At 42.8% G+C, this 25,587-nt stretch overlaps 1 protein-coding gene and 1 pseudogene across 2 annotated transcripts in view; both read left to right on the top strand.

Moving 5' to 3' along the window:
- The first annotated feature begins 3,332 nt into the window (after window positions 1-3,332).
- Window positions 3,333-11,938, top strand: LOC127173620 (E3 ubiquitin/ISG15 ligase TRIM25-like; annotated as a pseudogene).
- Window positions 11,939-19,351: 7,413 nt separating this feature from the next.
- Window positions 19,352-25,587, top strand: part of adcy1b (adenylate cyclase 1b) — a 35,920-nt gene continuing 29,684 nt past the window's right edge. For both annotated transcript variants that reach the window (XM_051122774.1, XM_051122782.1), the window contains exons 1-3: window positions 19,352-20,595; window positions 23,031-23,180; window positions 23,673-23,791. In XM_051122774.1, coding sequence (XP_050978731.1) covers window positions 20,023-20,595; window positions 23,031-23,180; window positions 23,673-23,791 — 842 coding nt within the window. In that variant the 5' untranslated portion in view covers window positions 19,352-20,022. The remainder of the gene's footprint in view (window positions 20,596-23,030; window positions 23,181-23,672; window positions 23,792-25,587) is intronic.

Here is a 25,587-nt window from a genome sequence, read left to right as displayed (position 1 = left end):
GCGCGTCCAAAGAGGAGATGGTGAGTCAGGATCCGCAACTTAATCCTTGGGACGCTGACTCAGAAAACACTGGTTTGTTGATAAATAATTAAAATATCTCCTTTCTATTTCCCCCGACACATTCATTGCAATTGCGTTTGCCGGAGCTGTGTGGGAAGTTTCAGCCCATTGCGTGCGCTGGAAAGCGGATCTCTTCCAGCTGCGCTGATTTGCTGCTGCTGGCGGAGACACTAAACGCTTTCGGAGTCGGTCTCGAAAGTGAAAGCGAAAGTGAAGTCTCGTGTTGTTTCCACCAGCGCAGAAATTTGTTTTTATCACTATAATTGGTGTATGTATAAAATATAAAAATAAGGATAAGCCTAGAACAGGCCCGAAGCCCAGCCGCGTCTGAACTATGACCTGAAAATTGACTTATTTATAACATTTTTGGCATTGTATAAAGTGACTCATTTATAAAGTTAAATAAAACATTTTTAACTAATAACTATACTATTAATATTGTTTTTAATATTAAAATGTAGACTAAAATGTAGCCCTCCAGAGCCTGAGCCTCCTCCTGAGCCCGAGCTGCCTGAGCCTCCTCCTGAGCCCGAGCTGCCTCCAGCGTGCCCTCCAGAGCCTGAGCTTTCTCCAGAGCGCCCTCCTGTGTCAACGCCTACTAAGCCCGGCCTTTCTGGGCTCTCCTGGGCTGAGCATGCCCTAAGTTCCGCCAAGAAAATTTTTTTTGGGGGGGGCTACCCCCCGATCAGTCATGGACACCTGGACTCTGTGCTCGGCCGTGGCTTCCCGAACTCCCTGACCCGCCATGGCCGTATGGACTCTGTGCTCGGCCGTGGCTTCCTGAGCTCCCTGACCCGCCATGGCCGTATGGACTGTGTGCTCCGCCGTGGCTCCCCAAGCTCCCTGATCCACCATGGCACCCGGGACTGTATACTCTGCCATGGCTCCCTGATCCACCATGGCACCCGGGACTGTATTCTCTGCCATGGCTCCCTGAGCTTCCTGATCCGCCCTGGGGTCTCCAGGGTGCCCACCCTCCTGTGGACTGTTTTGTGTGTTTTTCCCTTGTATGCCCTTATTTGGTCTTTCCTGTTCCGTTTCCAATCATCACGTCACTGTTTAATTGTTCTCACCTGTCTCCCCCTGATTGGTCTCTGCATATAAGTTTGGTTGTATTTCAGTTTGGTTGTCGGATATTGTATTGTCATTCTGTTAATGTCATGCTCGGTCTGTTGTTGTTCACTCAGTTTATTTCTAAGTCTGCTTATATTTGGATTCCCTGCTGTTCCTGTCCGTTCCTGCTCGTTGTGTGGATTGTTTTAATAAATGTACATGTTCTGGATCTCCTCGCTCCTCCTCCTCATTCCCCATACACCACGACTGTGACAATTCATGTTATGCACTACATTTAAAGCAAAACATCACAACCCATCACACTCAACCCTGTTACTTATTTGATCATAACAGGGTTGTGTGATGAAGTTATCCACTAATTTAAATTAATATTATTCATTTAAATTGTATTACTTAATATTAAGTAATATTATTATTACTTATACCACATGCATATGTTGAATGTAGTAATGTCCATGTCAAATCTGTAAAAAACAACTATTTATATGTTAAGATGTATTTGTCTCTTCAAACCCGTTACCCCTACATTTTTATTAATTATTTTTTTTAAGTTTATGAAAAAGTTCAGAACAAGCATAAGAATACTGACTTTAGTTTAAATTCTGAAGTTAAGCCACTTCTTTGATCAAAATGATGAGGTTGCTGTCACAAAAAGTTCTATTTCAGGCTTTAGTAAAGCAAAAGTGTGAGATTTTATGTAACTTTTTTAGTTGCAAATACTGAATTATATCGAGGGACATCTGATTAATAAGAAAATGTTGATTTCATTACAAATACATTTTAGAATCATATTCAGAGAGCTCCCATAGTGTCTGTAACGGGGTTGAAGACTAATAGTGCCCTTATCTTAAAATACTACTAATAATAGGGATTTGATGCCTAAGATGGGAAAATATGTTTTTGTGGAAGTCATATGTCATTAATGTTGTGGGGTGTTCAGAAAAGTAATACATTTTGGGAAAAAATCTAAAAATGTGTAAGTCCAAATCGTACCTGTTTCGTGGAATGACTCATAAACCGACCCCTTAAAGAAAACTTTCAGCATTTTTAGATTTTCCAAAAAATTTTCAGATATTAAAACCCTCTCACTCCTGCCTTTTCCTCCGCTGGCAGCCCCTCTGCTCACCCTCAGCCCTTCATCTGTGCGGCGAGATCATTGCGGGTCTGCCAGTCTCCATCGGCATCATGGCTGGAGGATCCCCTGTCTCCACCTGCATCCTCAGAGTCTAGGACTCCACCTCGGCCCGTCGACCCAGCGGCTCCACCAGCTTACTTACTCTCTGCCTTGGCTCAGCAGTCCACTGGCTCTGCTGAGTTCCCTTGTCCCTCTGGCTCCGTCCCTTTGGTCTGTTGTCAACCATTCTTTGCCTGGGACTTCCCTCCTCTGGCTGCACCTTGTCCCTCTGTTCATCCGGCTTCATCAGGTTCCTCCATCCCTCGGCTCCACCTTGGTCCTCTGATGCTCTGGCTCCACCACGGACTTCTGGATCCACACCTCCGCCTCTGGAGCCATCAGTTCAACCTCAGCTCTCTGGATCCATCTCATTACCCTGGCTTATTGGCTCTCTAGCTGTCGGTCGGCCCCTTGTAGTCGTCAGCCCTTCCTCCTCCATAGCTCCACTCTCCGTCGGCTCCACCATGGCTCCACCTTCCTGGCTGTGGCCTGGGTCCCACCTGGCTCCTCCTGCTCCAAGTCCCTCCTGTTTCCTCCCTGGCTCCTCCCTCCATCGTCATCACCCTGGACTCTGGCCCTCTCCCGGGTGTCTGTCCTCCTCCCGAGCCTCCCAAGTTCCCACTCTCCCTATGTTGTTAATCCAGCGTGAGTTTGCGTCAGCAATACCCAGACACCTATCACAGTCACCTTTTTTTTCTTTTATAATCTAATAAAGCTTATTTTGATCAGTAATTTTGTCATTTGTATGTTGCTTCTCTAGAGTCAGGGTTGTAACAGTGTGTCTGTTAAACGCACCTGAATCAATTAATCAAGGTCTTTGCATTTACTTTAATAACAGTCGGGTGTGTTGAAACTAAACTCAGCAGGAATGAGGAACCTAATACACAGACATGCAGACAAACCCGTTTTACACACGACACTCAAACACAGAACCAGAAAACAGGAATCACATGAGTTCAGGGAAAGAGAAACTGAAGTCTAGTTGAGCTGTTGTGTGTTTGTGTCTCTGTATTCATGCAGTAAAATGGCAGACTCCTGTATTTCAGTGGATCAGTTCAGTTGTCCGGTGTGTCTGGATCTCCTGAAGGATCCAGTGACCATCCAGTGTGGACACAGTTACTGTATGAGCTGCATTACAGACTGCTGGAATGAGGAGGATGAGAAGGGAGTCTACAGCTGCCCTCAGTGCACACAGACCTTCAGTCCAAGACCTGCTTTATTTAAGAACGTGGTGTTTGCTGAAATGGTGGAGAAATTGAAGAAGACCAAACTTCCTGCTGACTGTTACGCTGGAGCTGGAGATGTGCAGTGTGACATCTGTACTGGAAGAAAATACAAAGCCGTCAAGTCCTGTCTGGTGTGTCTGAACTCTTACTGTCAAACTCATTTTGAGCGTCATGAGGAGTTTCATTCATGTAAGCCACACAAAGTGACCGATGCCACTGGACGACTGCAGGAGATGATCTGCCAAAAACATGAGAAGATCCTTGAGGTTTTCTGTCGCACTGATCAGAAATGTATATGTGTGCTGTGTACGATGGATGAACATAAAAACCACGACACTGTATCAGCTGCAGCACAGAGGACAGAGAAACAGGTGTTTAAAACTAGACAATGATAGTTTAAGAGACTTAAAATAATGGAGTGAAATATTCACCTGTTCTTGAATATACACCTCTATAAGTGAAATCCCTGCTGAAAAATCCAGCATTGCTGGTCACCAGCAAAAGGTATGTTTTGCATGCTGGGACCAGCATTGGATATTGGTTATTGATTTGCTGGTCCCACAATAAAACTTGTGTACGTGTTACATATCACGTTTCTTTTTGTGTTTTTAAGTTATTTAATAAAGAAAACACATCTTGCTGGTTACGTTTACACAGTAAAATCCCCCGTGCTGCCCTCAGTATATGTATATCTTGACAGCCAGGTAAACTCTTCCCTAACATCAAGACTCTGAAAACACTGGCTCCTCATCCACAGGTTTATTGACATTGTGAGAAAAGGTGAAACTGGAACATACAAAACGAATAATGAATACTAAGCTTCCCCTTTACAAATATAATCAAATTAAACAAATTCAATACTTGTTTTTCCTTTAATTGTTTCAAGTTAACAATAACAATTCACAAGTTCACCCTTACATCTAATCTGGTTGAGCAAATAGTAAGCATATTGTCACGGGGTGAAGAATCACACAACAAGGATGGCTCAAAATAAAGACCCCGGAGGGTGGATTTATTTACAAAGAAGTGAGGGAGGCAAAAACACAAGGTGAGTGCTCCGGTGAGTGGCGTGCTCTCTTCTTAGCAGTGCAGTGGGTCCATGTGGTGCTTGTGGTTGGCAGATCTGTCACCAGCTGTGGTCTAAAAGAACAAAGAGAGAAGCCATTAATGTCCAGTCTCTTGGAGAGAGTTCTCTCCATTTTGCAGCACTCATGCGACTTATGTAGCTGTCTCCTGATGCGTTTCAGCTGGGGCCGATCAGCCAGTGATGAGCGCATTCAGGTGTTCCTTGTTTGTTTCCAGGGCGATGCTGATGACTCCTTGGGACGCTCATCACAATATTTTGGCGTGCTGTCCTGGGGGAAGGCTCCGAGCCCAGAATATGGCCCAAACCCAGAGAACTCCCCCTATCCCAAATATGGGATGAGAATAGATTAAGAGTGAGGAGTTGAGGTGGAGGAGGGATGCCAAAAAAACATTGAATGGTAGAGGCAAGTGGGCTGCGTGCCTATATATGAGTTCGGATGATTAGCTAGATGAGTTACATCTGTGTCGAATTGATTGATTATCTGATTGTGCTCCTCCTGAACCTTGTTATTAAAACATCATTAGTCAAGTATATAGAAAATAATAGACTTCTAACAATCAGCATAATAAAATATAACACCGTCCCCAAATAATGATCTGCAGTCATAGATATTATTAAAAATACATGAGCAGCAACACAACAACTACAACTGACTTACAGCCACACAGCCATAGATGAAATCAATATCTCAACAGAGGATGATTAAACAACTCCAAAAACAGCTTTACTCACTTATTACAAACCAGTTTGGCTTTATTTCTTTCATATGGTTCATGTACAAAGGTTTCTGAAGTCCTTTTAGTTGGGCACTCGGCCATTGACTTTGGATGAATTAACTCTGTTTCAGTAAATGTTGAAAGTGCATGCTATCACTGTTTTCAACAATGGTCCTGACTGCACTGACATATTTTGAAACCAGTGACTGACAGCTGGATTTGGACATATGTGACTTCCATATGTGAAAGTCTTTAAAAAAAATAACTTTTAGTTTTTAACTTTCATTATCAAGTTGTTATTAACTGTTCCATCAAAAGAGCCCTGCAACTGAACAAACTGCTTATGATTAAGCTTCAATTAGGCTTTTTTTTTTTGGTTTTCATATGTCTAAATGTGTCGGGGTTCTCCCCTGACAGTCTTGTCTGTGTTGTCTTTGTTTCATGTTTCTATGTTTGTGTTGTGTCTGAGCACATGGCTCTGTCTTTGTTGTTGTCTGCCATGTGCTTCCCTTGTCCTGCCTCCTTGTTACCCGTTTCCACGCCCCCTTGTTTAGCTTTTGTTTGTCTGAGTGTCGTCACCTGGTCCTTGTGTTCCTCTCTCGTTTGTCTGAGTGTTCTCACCTGTTCCTCATGTTCTCTGCACCTTTATATTGTTCTCCCTTTCCCTCTTGTGTTGCTACTTCATTGTTCAACCTTGCTGTTTGTTTTGCTTGGTCTATGTTTGCTAGCTTGTCTTACTATTTATGATACTGATTATTTCTTGCCAGATTGTTCACTTAATGTCTTGTCTTGTCTTGTCTTGTCTCATTCTGCATTTGAGTTCTCCTTCAGATTTTGTGACAGAATGAACTGGCCAACGCTGGACTCAGCAGAATGAGCATCAGAATCCATCCAGCCACCCACCAATGCTCAGGAGAGACTGACCCGCCAGCGGGGGCTAGCTGCTCTTCGCCAACAGGGCTGGGACTTTTTACCCAGTTTTTCTGGATGATGTCAAGAGGGCTTGATTATGATGACACCACCCTCAAGGAGATATTCAATGCCAGCTTGGATGACCTTGTGCCGAAGTGGGAGATGGAGAATCTCAAGATTTTGAATTTCTGGGACTTCTCTAAGTATATCGGTCATCGCATCCAGTGGGGAATGTCTCCTCTACCACCCAAGTCAGCATGCAACGATCACTCTGCCACACTTCCCTTGTCAATTCAAGACCAAGATCACCTTCTGACTCCTACTCCGAAGCGAAGGGCAAGAAGGAGGAGGGCTCTACAGTATGCTGCATCCATTGACTCTGACACTTTTTCTGTGACCCTAGAGTCTACTGAGATCGCTCCCATTTCCCCTGAGCCTATCAAGTCATCTTGTCAAGCCTCCCCTGATCAAGTATGCACTAGACCCTTCTGAGTCTGTTGAATTAACCTCTGTTTCCCCAGTGTTGGCCATGAATAATCCTGAGTCTGAGCCAGACAAGTCAAGTGTTATTCCTCAGTCAAGTGAGCTTGTTCCAGCCCAGTTGAAGTCTGTACCAATCACTGCTGAGGCGACACAGATCACTGTAAGTCCCCCTGAGTTGGCTGAGTTAGCTGCGGTTACTACAGAGGGGGACAAGCTCACAACATCAACCTGTTGAAAGCGGAGGAAGAGAAAGGCCCGTGCAAAGCAGGCTCAGGTTACAAGTCTAGCGGTTCGAGAAGGTCCAGATCTGAGTGCTCCAAACCCTGAGATCCTGGATGACCCAATTCTGGTTCCTGGTCCAGTGACATTTTCAGAACCACTTACTAGTCAAGTGATGCCCTCGGAGACTGTTTTTACCCATCCTGTCATGTTGCCCGAGGCCTGTTGTCTGTTGTCTGTCAATGCCTGTTACGGACAAGGAGGTCATTCTCAAGCCGGCTTCAGAAGAGGATGTTTCGGAGCCTGCCAACCCTGCTCAAGTCCCTTCCAAGATGGCCAGGTTGGCAGCTATCAGTTCAGCTTCAGTCAATTCTAAGCCAAAGTCCTTCTCTGTCATCCCTGAATTAGTCAACTCCAATACTGTTATCCAGGAGCAGGTTGTGCCAACCACAGTCATCACACACTCAATGATGGAAACGCCAGACATTTCTGAGTCTGCCAAGTCAACCTCTGTCTTCAAGGAATCAACTAAGTGCACTCCAGTCGTTCAACAAGACAACCAAGGTCACTGCCTGCCCGCCTGTGTTGGCCGAGTTGGCGACAGATACTACAAAGGTGGTAAAGCATGCAGCTTCAATCTGTCAGAAGCAGAGAAGGATGGCCCATACTGTACAGTCTAATACCCTTCCTGTTTTGTCCACTGAAGCCATGTTTATGAATCCGGTCTTGTCCAAAGGTTGTGTTCCTGCCAGTCATGTCACGTCCACAGAGTCTTTTGCTGAGCAGGCTGTCAGTCCTGTCAGGGCCACGGAGGCCGATGTAGAGGTTTTCATCTTGCCTGTCCCGGTCACGGAGGCCAGTTCCAAGCAGCCTGTTCTTCCAGTAACTTCCAAGGATGCCGTTCTCACCTGTCATGTCAAGTCTAAGAATGCTCCTGCAAATCAAGAAAAGTCAACAGAAGTTACTGATAATCAAGTAATGTCCACAGAAGACCTTCCTGAACAGCCCACTCACACTGTGTTAACCAAGAAGGTCAGTCAAGCATCTCCCATACAGCCCGTTATGGTCAAAGAGGCCATGTCTAAGACTCCTGCGGTTGCTGTTGTGTCCCCAAAAGCTGCTCCTGAGCGTCCTGCTCTTAGTGTCTTGGCCATGGAGGCCATTCCAGAGGCTCTAACCCAGCCTGTTAAGGCCTCCTGTGTCGGCTCCGGCCCCTGAGCCCGCTCCTGTGTCGGCTCAGGCTCCAGTGCCCAGCCTAATGTTGGCTTCGGCCCCTGAAGAACTTTCTAAGTCTGTCAAAGCTTGATCCAGCTACCTTTAAGGACACCCCAGAATCTGTCTGCCAACCTGTTCCCAAGACTCTTCCTGTCAGTTCCTCAGATTCTGCCACTGTCACTAAGCCCAGTTGGAGGTCCAGACCAGTGAGACCAGTCCCTGCTCCTATGGGAACACCCAGTCAAGTTCCCTTCCCTCTATTCCCACCTTCTGTGTCTCCTAATTTTGGTCTCCCTAGACCAGCACCTCCCTGGTCAGCCATGAACTGTCTGCCTGGTTTGGTTCCCACGCACCTCTCCCCTCCCCCCCTCCCCTCCCTTCCCTCTGTACCGCCTAGCCAGTTTTGGACTTCCATGTCCGCAGACTGTCAGGGACTGTCAGGGTTCTCCCCTGACAGTCTTGTCTGTGTTGTCTTTGTTTCATGTTTCTGTTTGTGTTGTGTCTGAGCACATGGCTCTGTCTCTGTTGTTGTCTTCCATGTGCTTCCCTTGTCCTGCCTCCTTGTTACCTGTTGCCACGCCCCCTTGTTTAGCTCTCGTTTGTCTGAGTGTTCTCACCTGTTCTTCATGTTCTCTGCACCTTTATATTGTTCTCCCTTTCCCTCTTGTGTTGCCAGTTCATTGTTCAACCTTGCTGTTTGTTTTGCTTGGTCTATGTTTGCTAGCTTGTCTTACCATTTGTGATACCGATTTATTTCTTGCCAGATTGTTCACTTAATACCATTTCTTGTCAGTCTTTGTCTTGTCTTGTCCAGTCCTGCAGGCTGAGCTCCTAGTCTGCTTTCTCTATCTGCCTCCCAGCTAGACGTCTGCAGAGCCTGTGGGATCACGAGTGTGGAGGGGCGGCGCCTCAGGTTCCTGTCAGGCCACTGTTGCTTCAACCGGCCTCCAGATTTGCTGCCTACTCTCCCCTCTGGTGGTCTATCTTTCTGGACTGGACTCTGTGCCCATTCACCTGCCTGTCTACAATTGTCTCCCTGCCTATTGTTTGGACTGTGTTACTTCCTGCCTCACTATCTCTTGTCCTGTTAGTCATTTTCGCTAATAAGGCATTAACACTCATTCTGCATTTGAGTCCTCCTTCAGATTTTGTGACAAAATGTCTTTGTCGTGCAATGTACACAAGGCTTTTTTTTTTTTTTTTTTTTTTTTTAACTGATTTGTGTACAGATCTTATGAGACAATTCATTTGATGCTTTAAAATGTTTTACCAGTAGCAATTACAAAGCTATTATATAATTCAATCATATGATTTATATTGTTTTATTTTGCATCATGTGTTGTAAATGGAGAAATATACAAGCAAAAATTATGTTTGTCTTCAAAACACTGCTTGCATTAAACAGCTGCCTACTGATACTAAACCCTGCAAGACCATGTTGGTAAACCAGCATCACCAGCTCCATTTTGCTTGAGAACAGCTTGAATATGTTGGTCCACCAGCTAGACCAGCACTATACCAGCATAAACCAGCCTGGACCAGCTTGGAATCCATGCTGGATTTTTCAACAGGTAGTAAAAGTTGAAAGCAGTGACAGATGACTTTCTTTTCAGTACATCTGATTGAATCCAGATGACTGTAGTCATTTATAGCTTCACTTCAGTCATTTATTTTCTGTCTAGAGCTGCAGCTTAATTATGCACCAGAAACACTGTCAGTGTGAAGCTCCTACATCTGTGTCAGTTTCACTGTCATAAACTTACACTTGTAGTGTGAAACAGGCCTTAATCTTCATGACAATTCATAAAAGATGGTGGTAAATTATCAAACTTCCCTTCTGGAGTTTGACCCTACAGCCATTAGTTATCAGTTCAGGACCCGTATTCACAAAACACCTTAAGACTAAAGGTCATTGTACACTGAAGTCTGAAATGTTCGTACATGTTTTTTCATATTGTGGCGGGAGGAGCAAAACGACAGACAACAGTGGGCGTGATGTCAGGCCTCGGAGAGGCTTTTATTAAACAATATAAACAAAAGTGTCCAAAAGGGGGAAGTAAAAGTGTCCAAAATAAATAGGGGATCTGGTGTCCTCGACGTGCAGGGGTTCCGTGAAGGAGGGGCAGTGTTCAGAAGGGAAGGGTCCAGGTAAGGGGTGGAGTCTGGCGGCCGCACTCGGTCCCCGCAGAGGTCCGCAGCACAAGGGGTAGCAGTTTCCTTCAGTGGCTTCATCCACCTTTCATCACGGCATATCCAGGCTCAGGAGGGTGCTCTGGAGGCAGCTCAGACTCAGGAGGAATGGACGGGACCAGTGGAGAATTGGGAGGGCTGGACGGGACCAGCGGAGACGAAGGAGAGCTGGACGGGACCAGCGGAGACACAGGAGAAAATAATCCACATGAGCCCATAACGTCCTTAATATATATATGGCTTGCCATATTTGCAGCCGATAATCCTGAGTGCGGAGGCGTGGCTGGAGTCTGTGAGCTGGCCGATGTCTGAGTCCTTGAGCTGGCCGCAGGCGGGGTCCGAGAGCTGGTCGAGGGTTCTGGGCTGAGGATGAGGGAGGAGCTATGGAGAACTAGGGTGAGCGAGGGAGGACCGGAGAGAGTGTGCTCGTTGAAGCAGCACGTGGAAGATGCTGGCTGGTGGTGAGCTGGATCGGCCACGTGTTTACAAATGGGGGGAAGATCTGAATCTTCCACATCGACAAAGAAATTGGAATGACAAATTCTTTCTAATATGTAAAAAGCTGACAATTAGCTGAACATATATTTTTTTAATTTGTGACACTTAGCCTGCAATCTTTATTTTAATGTAGCAACATTTTTATTTTAAAATCTTCATTTGAATACGGCAACATAATGTCACACTCAATATATTACTAATACAATACAATATTTCTAAGAATACATTTCTGCCAGAGACTCCTCCCCTATCAGCCAATCACTGTGTGCATAGTTAATAAGCATGCTGACATCATCCATAGCAACAAGGTCAACCCCACCCAACTCTTAGCGTAAGACTTCTCTCTATTCCTTTGTAAAAGTTTGTCCCAGCAGCTTTGTGAATAGGTTTTAAGAGAGAACTCTTACTTAAAGCATTTACTGCAATGTAGCAGAACTCTAGTGGTAAGATAAAGTGTTTTGTGAATGTGGGCCCAGATAAATAACTTTTAAACTGTCTCTCCCTACTTTTCCTTTTTGATCTGTTCACATGATGATTTAGTGCCAGTAGTTTTCTGTGACATTCATCTGTTTGTCCTGCAGAAGCAGCTGAAGGAGACGCAGAAGACGTTCCAGCAGAGAATCCAGCAGAGAGAGAAGGATCTTCAGCAGCTGAGAGAGGCTGTGGAGTCTCATAAGGTGAGTCTGGAGAAGAAGAGAAGTTTGTCTCAGTCTCAGTTCAGACTCTCTTGTCTCTTTCAGTCCCACTGAAGCCTGAATCACTGTGTGTCCTAACAGCGCTCTGCACAGACAGCAGTGGAGGACAGTGAGAGGATCTTTACTGAGCTCATCCGCTCCACTGAGAGAAGCCGCTCTGAGCTGATACGGCTGATCAGAGATCAGGAAAAGCGAGTGGTGAGTCGAGCTGAAGGATGACTGGAGCAACTGGAGCGGGAGATCAATGATCTGAGGACGAGAGACGCTGAGCTGGAGCAGCTTTCACACACACAGGATCACATCCAGTTCCTGCAGGTAACACAGATCTAGAAGAACACCATCATAGTGGACTTGAGACACATCCTGCTGTGACAGGAGACTCACAGAGAAACATTTCAACCCTACAATGAGACTCCATTGATGTGCTGGAGCTGTTAGATGGACATTTATGTTCTTAGCAGATGTTTTATCATCCAAACTATTTCCTAGAAAGTTCACATATAGTGTAAGTGTCAAATACTAGAATCTGTAGCTCTAATGTGATATAATGAACATGAGAAGAATGAAGCTGATGCTGTGAAAGTGCTGGATTGAGAAAAGTTCTGGTTTAGGATTAATTTAGTGTCTTCAATATGTATGTATTCATATGATATGCATTAAACAATCAGAATAAATTTTTTAATTTAAGTTTAAATCATACTGTGTTGTGATTCATCATTTCAGCTTTCAAAAGGGCAATAAATACCTGATGAAAATCAAATCTCATGTGATGATGCAGGATCTCATTTCTCAGTGTGTGTCTGTGTGTGATCATAAAGAGATGCTCAGGATCTGATTGATTCATCTACACTCATTAATGAGGATGTGTGTCACTCTTCCATCTATTCTTGCTCTTTTTAGTGATGTTTTCTTCAACCGTATCAGAAAGTTACAGATGTGTGATTCTGGATCTGAATTCATGAAGATGTTTGTCTCTTCACTCACTGTTTACTTCAGACTTTTGTTTAAAATCTGAGTTGCACCAGCGGTTCCACACATCTGTCATATGTGAATGCTGACCTGTCCACTGCTGTGGTTGGTGGCTGTCATGAATCTGGCCGGTGACCTTCGGTCCGCTCACCACCAGATGTTGCTCTTGCACTGTCACATCACACACACTGTTACACTACACTCCGGACTACATCTCCCATGTCCCATCACGCTGATTGCGCCGGCACCTGTGGCCAATCAGGCGCGCTATATAAGCCCCGGACTTCCCTCTGTTATTTGCCGAGTATTGTGGTGTTTTCTATTGTTGTATCGTGTAGTTCTTTAGTTCCTTAGTTCCCTTAGTTTAGCTTTCTCACCTGGACTTCTCGTTTCATCTGTCTTGCCGCCTGCCCCTTGGACTTCTTGCTCATTTCACGGATTACCCTTTGCCTCGCCCTTCGGATTACGTTTGCTGCTGATCGACCCACGCCACCTTCTCGGACTATTATTGTATCTAGTCCTTATATACCTGTCTGCCATTGTTTCGACCCTGCCAGTTCGACCATGTCTCTGTCTCGTCCTTTCAATAAAAGCTTGCGAATGGATCCGCTCGCCTCTCGTCTCTCTCCCCATGTTACAGAATGCTCGGCCACAACAGGATCCAGCAGCTTTACACACGGACACAGTACAGGTATGGACACTACGAAAATATTATTCAGATTAAAACATGGACTTTACTTTGTTGACTGTGGGCTCATCTTTTACTGTGGGTGTCGCGGATGAGGAACGCGACATCGCGGTAATGCTGGCCGCGCAACCTGCCCGTGAAATGGCGGCCGCGCCGGAGCGTGTTCACGTAATGGCGGCTACAACGGAGCCTGAACTCAAGATGGCGGCCACACCGGAGCGCGTTCATGCAATGGCGGTGACAACGGAGCCCATTCACAAAATGGCTGCGAAAACAAAGCTCCGTCGTGTCACTGCTGCCGTACTAGAGCCATGTAACGTTTCAGCTGTGTTTTCTGTGTTAAGTCAAGCTACAGCTGTTGTTCCCAAGTCTAGTCAAGTTGTTTCCGAGTCCAGTCAAGTTACAGCTGTCGTTCCTGAGTCAAGTACAGTCACAGTCGATCTTCACGAGCCAAGTCAAGTCACTGCTGATCTTCATGAACCAAGTCAAGTCACAGCTGTTCTTCTTGAGCTAAGTCAAGTTACTGCTGTTGTCCCAGAGCCTCGCCACGTCTTGTCTGACACCCCAAGGTCACGACCTATCATGATGGCCAGCGTGCTGGACCCACCACTAGTGTCTGTGTGGGCTGCAAGCATCCCAGTGGCATCAGCGCTTTTAAATCCGACCATTAAGGAAGTCCTGCCATCCGCTGCTGCTCTTCCCTTAATGGCGACTGCCATTTAGTGTGTGTGGGCTGCACACTGTGCTCCAGAAGTCTCGTCTGTCCACAAGTGGGCTGCTGAGGCCTCGTCTGTTCACAAGTCTGCTCCAGAGGTCTCGTCTATTCACAAGTCTGCTCCCGAGGCTTTGTCTGACCATGAGTCTGCGCCAGTGCTCCCGGAGGTGGCGGTGCTGGTTGCAGATTCTCCTAAAGGGGTCACAGATACCACCATCGAGACTCCAGAGGTGGCGGCTTTCGCTGCAGAGCCTCTGGAGGTGTCAGTGTCAACTGCGGCTTCCTCTATGGCTGTGATCCCCACTGCAGTTTCCCCGGAGGTGGCGGCTGAGGCTGCAGAACCTCATAAAACGGGGACGTCTGTCCTAGATCCCTGCACGCTGGTAGCGCCACGCTGCTCCACCCTGGAGGGCTCCTGTGCCTCCTGTTCCTTAGTTCCTTAGGTTCCCTAGTTTAGCTTTCTCGCCTGGACTTCTCGTTTCGTCTGTCTCGCCGCCTGCCCCTTGGACTTCTTGCTCGTTTCACGGATTACCCTTTGCCTCACCCTTCGGATTACCTTGTTTCGACCCTGCCTGTTCGACCATGTCTTTGTCTCGTCCTTTCAATAAAAGCTTGCGAATGGATCCGCTCGCCTCTCGTCTCTCTCCCCACGTTACAGTGGTGTATACGGTCGGTCAGTGGGTTGTCAGCGTGTGATCCGTGTGTTTGTGCTGAAGCTGTCGAGGGAATCACTAATCCTCAGCTGTTCAGAGGAAACGGCACAAATGATTTAGAGCAGTAAAGCTCAGACTATTTTTAGCCTGTTTAAGCTCTTCAGTGTGTCAGTGTTTGCAGCGGATAGAAAACATTACTGTCAAATAAAGCAGCACAAACACATCCACATCAACAACAGCAACAAACCACACACGATCACATCTGAACAAGCAGTTCCCATGATGCTGTTTCAACTGTTCAGCTTTTCCATTGTAAGACTATGCTTTATGTGCTTGCTAATTTTTCTTATTTAATGGACCTTCTTTATATCAAGTGTCTCATGTTTTTATGTTTTACGGTTTAAAAATACCTGCGTTTAATTACATACTTAAAGACACATACTATAAAGTGGCATAAAATACCAGCTTTCATAACCATTTATTTTGTTCAATGAAAATGTGTATTTTTGCCAATAAAGCAAGAGTAAGTTGTAAACACAGCAATGAGGACACAAATCCTCAAACCAGTGTTAGAGTCAACAAAAACAAAACAAAAATGGCTTGAAATCAAATAAATGTTAGCTGAAATAAAATATTTAAAAACATATTTCATCTCAGGTAGCTACCAATGCAACATTTTTCATTTTCATTTAGTATAATTTATAAATAACTAAAACTAAAACTGAAAGCTGAACCTCCTGCTCTCTATCACACCTCAGATTCATCAACCGGACAGAAAAATCACACGTGTTTTGCAAATCACTGTCATTTTCATCTTCATTACGTAATATTTATTCATATATGTAATACTTCGCATTTTTAAATAATTTTGCTTATTTGTAATTAAATATTAAAATTATATAATAATTATATAATAATTAAATATTATCTGACGCATTTCTTTTTTATTTCTGGGAAGCACAGTAGATGAATGAAGAAGAATTTTGAAGAATGTTTTAAATGTTCACAGTATTAGACAACATTGGAAACAAACACTGAGATGTTCTGGTCACTGGTCTCTTGTGTTCTGCAGGACAGGTTCAGGTTTGTAGTGACACAAGGGTCAGTAAATGATGACAAGATGATCATTTCTGGCTGGATTAACCCTTTAGGACATCTGGGGGTGATTTATCTTATCTGTCTTTATGTCAGACTCATATTAACATGTGAACTCATCAGCTGATCTTTACACACTACCTGCATGTTATTTCTTTTTTTCCTAAGTGGATAATGATGCATTATCATGAGATGTATTTATCATGTGAAAACACACACAGAGAAATCACTCACACACTCATGGTAGGGATGCATTTGTGTTCCTGTCGGGGTTATTTTGAAAGTGAAATGACAGCTCTTGTTTCTCTGACAAAACAACAAAACATCAGCAAACTGGAAGAACAAGATGAACACATGAAAACACATCAGGATATGAGGAACAAACATGTCTCACAGGACACTGATGCAGGAGTTCGTGAACTACGAAGAGGAGGCCTAATGATGTGAGAATGACTAAACTAAACATGCCTGGAAAAACTCAAGCAACCATGCCATTTATCTGAAGTGTTTTTTTTTTTTTTTTTTTGGTTGTTTTTTTTAAGATTTTACAGTAAATCATGGTTTTCATATTAAAATGTGCTTGGTTCAGTTTGGCTAAAAGCATTTAGCTCATGTAGAAATGTGAATGAATAATCCTTTATGTAGAATATGAAAAAAAAAATTGTTTGTTTGTTTATTCATTTATATAACACATTTAATGCAACCATTGTTGCTTCACAGTCACTAACAACAAATGCATAAAACCACAGAAAATGAAATGCAGAGAGCAGCACACAAAGTCATAGCAAAGGTAAAACAACATGATGACACACAAAAAGTCTTTTAAAGGTATGCTGTTAACATAGATTTCATTTTCCAAAATTTGGGTCTGATTCAAGAAAAGGCTCTGTCACCCTTTTGTTTATATTAAGTTCTTACAACACAAAGATTTTCAGATCTCAAAGATCTACACTGTAGATCTACACTTGTTGACACAAGTGCTTCTCCTACGTCTCCGCTGGTCCCATCCAGTCCGAGCTACCCCCTCCAGAGCACTCTCCATTGCTTGCTCCACCTGTACTGTCTGGGGCTTGTAGTACCCTAATTTCCCCCAAGAAAATTTTTTGGGGGGGGGTGCATACTCATGAACTGTCTGCTCTGTCATGGCCGCCCAGACTGTATGCTCCGCAATGGCTCCCTGATCCACCATGGCCGCCCGGACTGTATAGTCCGCTGTGGCTCCCCGAGCTCCCTGATCCGCCATGGCTCCCTGAGCTCCCTGATCCGCCATGGCTGCCTGGACTGTATACTCCGCCATGGCTCCCCGAGCTCCCTGATCCACCCTAAAGGCCATCCTCCTCTCTGTCCTGTGTCTGCCCTGCACGAGCACCTGTCTGTGTCTCATTAGATTTCCTTTATACGTTTGATTCAGTTCCTTGGTTCTCGTCTGTTCTTAATGTTATGTTGCTGTGTGTTTTTCCCCTGCTGTTTCTGTCTGGATAGATCCCTCAACTTATATGCAGTTGTTGAAATAGCTTGCAGTAAATTGAGCCAACGTACTTTATCAATTAATGAGCATTTACATTTTTTTAGTTAAGTCAACTGAAAAAAAAATAGGTTGAACTCATTTTTTCATGTTTTCACAACTATGAACCAAGTCTAACTGACATAAAATAGTAATTTTTCCTCAACATCGTAACTTAACTATTGGAGTTTACTGGATTTCATTGCTTTGACAAGAAGTTTTGGATATATATCTGGAACCAGATTTTTTTATGAAATCAATACAACTGCAAAATTAAAACTCTCAGCATTTATTTTATAAACAGCATTTATAAACAGATACATTGCATCCAAAAACACAGACAGAAATAACTGTCTTGCAAATATAGAAAAACACTACAAAAGAAAAAACGTTAAGAATTGTAAAATGCCAAAAGTCAAGAGAGATAGAAAGGGGCAAAATTACGCAGTGCCTCAAAAACAAGCAACGAGATCTTATAGCTAATTCTGTATCGAACCAACAACCATTTTAGCGATTTTGAAAGCGGTGTTACTGACTCCCCAGCATCCTAATTTTACACACAAATTATTGTGTGGTTATTTATTCATTTGTTTATCTTTATTTATCATAATTATTTTAATAATGACCAATATTAAGACATCATTTTGGCCTATATTTGAAGGAAATTTATTGATTACAGATATGTTTTTTATAATAAACTTTTTGATTAATATTAAATCAAAATGACCACAGAATTTGAATGTAATTCAAATTAGATTTAAGTTAAAACAAAACATAAATATGATTTCAGAATTTAGCTTTGTTTCATTCAGCTGATGTAGTCTGAACTATTGCTTTCACACCTGTAGGATCATTTTATTCAAGAAGAATAAGAAGAACATGCGGTGCATTTACATTCAAACTGCAGACAGGTACTGATCTTTTCCTTCTTTTTTTAGTTACGTATATTTGTTGTTTTCTACATCAGCTGTTCTCAGATACTCAGATCAGCATGTTATTGCTCTGTGTGTCTGTCCAGTGAAGACTTACGTGACAGAAAAATATTCTTTTTACCTTCAAATATATTGCAAAATGTATTTAAATTGGCAAAAACATACAATTCCAGTCTACAAATACTTGATTGGTGCACAGATCATTCTGCAGCTTCTGTTTAGCAACAGACATCATACATATGCAACAGAGAGAATAAAAACAGACTCGTCTGCATTCATGTCACGTATTTCACGCCACTGCAGTGACAGCTCTATTTATAGCATTGCTTAAGTAAATCACTTGAACCTGTTGAGGTGGTTTTTAAGGCAAGATGCGGCAGGTGTAAGAACAGGTGACAATCGCAGACTGAACACATATCAGCATCACATCATATCAGCAAAGAATGAGTGATGAAGCCTCTGGATCATCAGTGCAGAAAAAGCAGATGAACTTGAACACTGATTTGTAGACAGATAGTGTGGATTTCAGTACAAAAAAGTTTTAGTTTGAATGAACTTATTGTTCACAAAGTATTTGAGGCACAGCGCCAGAAGTCGACAACGCTGCACAGATTCCTCTTGTGTGATTTTTGCATGACTGACTATTATTCCAACATGTGGAAAAGAGGCTTAATGCACAATCAGTGCAACAGGTGTAGTTTTATAGTTTAATAACAAAACAGATTAGCAGATTAACAGGTAACATTATATTAAAGTGATGGTTACGTTACATGTACTTAACTGCAGTAATAACATGATGCGTAATCACAAGCAACTAGTCCTAAACCGATCCCTAAATCTGTTAATCACACATGTAGTTCATTAGAATTGCTCAGGATTATTTGTGTAATTACTGTAATAACAAACATCACCTTAAAATGAAGTGTAACATGTGCTGATATAGATGCTATTACAAACCACCAATTTATTATTTGTGACCCTGGAGCACAAAACCAGTCTTAAGTAGCACTGGTATATTTGTAGCAATAGCTAAAAATACACTGTATGGGTCAAAATGATCAATCTTTCTTTTATTATATTAAGTAAAGATCATGTTCCATTAAGATATTTTGTTAATTTCCTACTGTAAATATATCAAAACTTAATTTTTAATTAGTAATATGCATTGCTAAGAACTGCATCTGGACAACTTTAAAGTCGATTTTCTTAATATTTATATGTTTTTTTGCACCCTCAGATTCCAGACTTTCAAATAGTTGTACCTCGGCCAAATATTGTCTTATCCTAACAAACCATACATCAATGGAAAGCTTATTTCTGATGTTGTATAATTGACGCTTATGACTGGTTTTGTGGTCTAGGGTGACATTTATCTGATATGAAGTCATGGTGAATTGCATGACATATACTGGCATATTGAGTTATTCATTTATTATGGTGACAATTTATTTTACTTACACTTTACATGTACTTAGCCTCATATAATAGTACAAATCTTAAATCTTGATTTATCGTCATTATTTGGGTGAAGGAAACGTTGCAAATTAAATCATGTAGGTCCTAAATTCTGAATGATCCGTAGTTCAAACATCCTAATGCATTTCGTTTCCGAATGGCATGCAGTGGTTTACACTTTCACGTGTCTGTTTTCCTGAAGCTCAGCGCGTGAGAGGCGCGCTCCTCTGAGATCCGCGCTCGTGTCAATCAGCAGAATTATCGAGGCGCGCACCGCGCAGGCGTGATCCAGTCTGAGCCGCGCGAGCTCGAGGCCAGTCGCTCGTGTAGCGCGTCTTCTTCCATCTCCTCGGCTCTACCTCTCCCGCCGGACATGCCCGCCGGCCCCCGGCGACCCTCCGCGCCTCTGCCGCACTTGTGGACCGAGCGTCTGTCCGGCGCCGCGTGAATGGCCCTCCCGCCATGGACGAAATGCCGTTCCAGAAAGTCAAGACCCGGCGCAGGAGGAGCCACTGCCCGCCCGGGGTCATCGCCTGCGAGGACGAGTTCGACTGCAAGGAGCTGGAGTCGCTCTTCCACAACTACAACCTGAAGCTCGACCAGACGTGCACGCTGAAGGCGCTGTCCGTGCTCATCCTGCTGTCGTCCAGTCTCAGCCTGCTGGAGCTGCTGCTGTCCGGCGCCAGCCTCACCATCGCCAAGGGCTCGTACCCGGTGCACTTCGTCGTCTTCATCTCGCTCTTCATCGTCACCAACGTCAAGTACCTGCAGGTGAGCCAGCTGCAGCAGATCGCGCACCTGAGCCTGCTTTTCTGTTTCACCTTCTCGGTGCTGTGCTGCCCGTTCCCGCACGTGTCGGGCGCCGCGGGTCCGGAGCAGGGCGTGTGGCAGCTGCTGCTGCTGACGTTCGTGGCGTACGTGCTGCTGCCCGTGCGGACGCTGCTGGCGGTGCTGTTCGGGCTGCTGGTGTCCCTGTCGCACACCATCGTCACGGCGACGTCGGTGACGGCCAAGACGCAGCGGCTGTGGAGAGCGGTGAGTTCAGCACTGGACAGCGATCACACAGATCACACACACAGACACCGGGTGACTTCGCCCTCATTAATGCATTCAAAACTGTGTGCTGTTGTACCATTCCGGGTCAGTTTGGACCCGAAGAATCGTTACTTCCTAGATAACAGTCATAGCACGATATTTTTAAACTAAAAGCTCATATTTGATCAGCAACTTCTCATTAATGAATTAGCAAACCTTTCACCATGTTATTACTGCATTATTATTATTGATAAAAAAAACTGAGAATTTTTTTTAAACACACACACATGTGCACACTGGTTTCCATGTTTTATGAGGACATTGCAGATCTAATAGTTTTTATTTAACAATACCTTTAAAACAACATCAAAACGACAAAAATAATAACTCTGAAAAGTCAAACAAAAGAAATTCATATTAATTGCATGAACTTTCACTTTCAGACACAAAGTGATCCATTTTTCATGCTGCAGCGACTCATGAATAGGCCACATGTTCATGATTATAAAAAAAAAATTAAGTCCCAAAAGTGTGTGAGACATGGAAAAAAGGCTAAACATGTATATTACAAAATGTTTAACTTAATAGGTAATTTTACAAAAAGTATTTTGACACCTAATGGTGCTCCATACATACCCAGGTCAAAATGACCCAAACATGTGACATGTTTTTAAATGGTTAGTTAAAAAGGCTTGTTCTAAAGGAGTGTTTTAAAGCATTTTCAAAGATTTGTTCCCTTACCTGAATGCATTATGAGGGTTAAGAGTATTGATGTGCTGCACCCACAAAAAAAAGACTTGAACTGTTTAACAAATGTGACTGAATCATAATTCAGATTCATCAGTGCAATAATTAATAAAGAGAATAAAATAAGAAGCAAAGCAGAACAACAGAAAGTGAAAAATCTCAAAGAACAGGACATTACATGTCATTAATGCTTTCCAGAAACTTTACAAATCACCCAAAACGTTTGTTTGTAATTTAGTGTGTTTTCTTTTAAAAAGCATCCACTTGATCCTCAGGTTAACACTTAAAAAATCATTTTTTAAGTTGTAAATGAAACAAAGATTACTGGAGTACATTTTTCAAGAAAATGCTTCTGAAAATTAATTCGAAGTAAATCCAACACCAGGATCAGGATTTTTCAATTGTGCTTCCATTGTGAGAAGTGGTTAGGAACGGGATGATGTTTCATCAGTCTTTTTAAAAGCATGAGCTGAATCACTCCATGCAGTCAAGCTCTATCAGTAGCTTATTCAGTATTTCACATTAAGCACAAAATATAAACCTAAAGTTTTATTAACTTAGTCTCTGAGTTTATTAACTAAAAATGTCATGTAGCTCATTTCTCATGTTTTGCTGTGTGCATGTGTTTGTTTGGTCATGATCGGATTGATTTTAAACAGAAGTAGTGCTGCTATCAGTCTCCTAATAATATCTGTTGAGCGTGGTGCAGGACAGAATGTGAAGGGAAAGGAACAGGTCAGTTTAACATGAGCATTAATACTGAGAAACAGTGATTTTACACTTTACTATCACCACACTGAGAGATTATTTGATTTACAAAATGCAGTAAGACACACAAAATACATGCAAGAGAAGTAAACATGCTGCATGTTCATATGGATGATGTTCACCGAGCGTCCGTCTGTCAGAAACACTGCTGAAGACTTCACTGTCTTCAGCAGTGTTTCTGACAGACGGACGCTCGTCACACGTTCTCCTGCGCCGTCCGGAGCGTGTTTGAGGTCCAGAGCCGCCCCAGAGACCAGCAGCAGAGCGACTCTATGTAGGACGCCTCTGATCAGAGACCAGACACACTTCTGAAGCTATTTTAGCACAGAAATGAACAAGACGCTCCGTACAGATGGTCCGGACAGGATTCTCAGACTGTATTTAGTGTTAGTGTCCAGCACTGCTGAAGATCACATGATCCGTCTCCTGCATGTCTCTAGCCTGTGAGGTCTCAACAGGTGTTTTGGTTTTGCTTGAAGTTGAACTTCTTTTCATTTGAGCACTATGTTTTTAGAATGTTGTGTCATGTGAGTGCAATGGTCAAAGATGTTCGTCTAGCACGTGTTTACATAGAAAAGCAATGGAAAAGTAGCATAGTGGAATAGTTGAATATGATCCATGTGAAGACACACTCTTCTCTCTCCTGTTGTCTGTATGTAAATGAGTGAGTTTCCAGCATGTGAGAGAGAGTAAGGCCGACTAAATAAAGCCTCTGCATGAGCGCGTGTCCTCTGACGAATCTAATCCAATAAAGAGCAGATAGACTCACGTCCCTGAACTCTCTGACCTGCGGCGACACAAAACCAGCTCTGACCTCACTGGAGAGGACAAACACATGTCAGAAGAGTGACTGGACAAATGACACCACAGGTCGAGCGCGCTTACACAAGCAGCATGCGCTGTTGTGTTGTGTTTTTCAGCTGGTTGCGAACACGCTGCTCTTCACCAGTGTGAATCTGTCGGGTCTGTTTGTTCGGATCCTGACGGAGAGAGCGCAGCGCAAAGCGTTCCTACAGGCCCGAAACTGCATCGAGGAGAGACTGCGCATGGAGGACGAGAACGAGAAACAGGTCACGATCATCATATATACAGCGCACACAATCAAAACTTCACTGTAAATAAATACAATTACACTCTAAAAACTTTATGGCTCAATAAAAAATAATCTATCTCCATGAGTCTATCTCATTCAACCAACAAACTACAAACTAGAGGAACCTAATTTGTAGCATAAACACACATTTTTCAGTTTATTACTCAGAATTATGATGTTCTGACTGCTTGATGGCATTGAAACTAACTAATCTGACCTAGTTCTGTTAAACTGTCAAACAGAGCAGTATAAGTTATCAAGACAATTTCATGAAGTTACTGAAAGTACTAAGTTACTAAGTTAGATTTTGTAAACTAGCAACCATGCATTTAGCTAAACTATGGTAACAGGTCCCCTGAATATCACTGGCTGTATAATATTCATTTTATTTCCTGAGAAAGGTTTGTTTTGATGTTCTTGCTGTCTCATGTGTCTGATGATGATGATGATGATGATTGCACGTGTGCAGGAGCGTCTGCTGATGAGTCTGCTGCCCAGAAACGTGGCCATGGAGATGAAGGAGGACTTCCTGAAACCTCCCGAGAGGATCTTCCACAAGATTTACATCCAGCGGCACGACAACGTCAGGTAACACCGACTGATACGCTGCATCTCGATGGTTTCTGTAAATGTGGCTGACTGTTAAAGACACCGCTTTAGTGGCTGTAATGATCACAGATGCTGTTTCAGGAGGAATCTTGAATCTTGACCAGGAGTTTTCTGATCACTTTTCTGCTCTTTCAGTCTATCTATAAACCTCTCTGATCTTCAAACTGATCATTCACTATCAGTATACTAAAGCTATTCATCAGTACACAGTCAAAGAGGTGCATTTTTATATTTTATATTTTATTGTATTGTAACATTTATTTCTACAGTGCTTTATATAGAGGATGTTTCAAAGCAGCTTCACAGTAATGAACAGGAAATTAACAGAATCAGAAAATAACAGAAAAGATTATGCTTATTTAAGAAAGCATCAGAATAACATCACAACATTAAAGTCTTTTGAAAGTGGTAAACTAAATGAAACACTGACTAACAACATGTTTTAGTTTTATCTGAAGTGAAAATTCAACTCATTTTATAGCTAAATTAGCTTTTGTTTATCATGAAAAAATGCTTTATTGACTTACATTAAGAAACATCTAAAGAAAAGATGTTAAATATTATTTTTTTTATAATTAATAATTTATTTCTTTGTATGAAAGGTTTTTTGTGTGTGTGTGTGTGTGAAACAAAATATTTTTTGATTAATGGTAAATCATAATTTGATGTTTGAATCAAACATTATCAAACAAAATTTGTCTGTAACAAGTTAGATTTTAGGTTGGTCCAAAGGACCATTTTTTGTCATAGCAGTATCACAGGATCACAGGAAGCTTCTACAGTCTGGTGTTTTTTTTAGACATGTGCTGGTGAATGTCACTGTACCGCAGAACTCATGAGACATTATGAACTAAACCCAAGTGATGTCAACTCAAACATGAAGTGACACTTTCACCCGTTCTCTGACCTGACGTGACTTTATTTGCTTTTAAACACCCTTGACTGGACTGTTGGACCTTTAGCCAACAAGAAATCTGATCGATATATATATTGGTTTCACTAAATAACTATTGGTTATCAGGAAAGATCAATGGCAACACTTGCTGATAGTTTGCGTTATTTCTCAGTGTTTCTCAGTAGCTGAACAACCATATAACAGTCAGCAGACACAGTAGTGAAGCGTACAGCAGTTAAAATAAGTACACGTCACCATTATTCCTGGTAAATATATTTCTAAAGGTGCTGTTGACATGAAATTTTCACCAGAAGTCGGTAACAACCCAAGCAATCCATACATACAAACAAATAAAACAAAATAAATAATTTCAGAAATTAAGTTGTGTGTAATAAATTGGAATGACACAGGGAAAAGTATTGAACTACAGAAGTTTATTTAATACTTTGTACAAAAACCTTTGTTGGTAATGACAGCTTCAAGACGCCTCTTGCATGGAGAAACGAGCCGCATGCATTGCTCAGTCTTCAAATCTTGAAGGTTCTGTGGGTCTCTTCTATGAGCTCTGATCTTTAGTTCTTATTTTGTATTAGATTCAGGTCAGGTGATTGGTTGGGCCATTCTAGCAGCTTTATTTTCATTTTTTGAAACCAACTGAGAGTTTCCTTGGCTGTGTCTGGGGTCATTGTCTTGCTGAAATGTCCACCCTGATTTCATCTTCATCATCCTGATACTGCAGGTATTGGGAACTGAACCAGCTAATATTAATTTCCACTGGGGCAGGATAGCTTTATAATTACTGGTCAATTTCAGCTGGTGCCTTGGCGTTCCATGCCTTTTTGCACCTCCCTTTCTTCATGTGTTCAATACTTTTTCCTGT

This window comes from Labeo rohita, chromosome 2 (assembly GCF_022985175.1).
Source record: "Labeo rohita strain BAU-BD-2019 chromosome 2, IGBB_LRoh.1.0, whole genome shotgun sequence".
Classification (NCBI taxonomy): domain Eukaryota; kingdom Metazoa; phylum Chordata; class Actinopteri; order Cypriniformes; family Cyprinidae; genus Labeo; species Labeo rohita.
The sequence above is the reverse complement of the archived record's forward strand: the minus strand, read 5'-3'. Positions and strand labels throughout refer to the sequence as shown.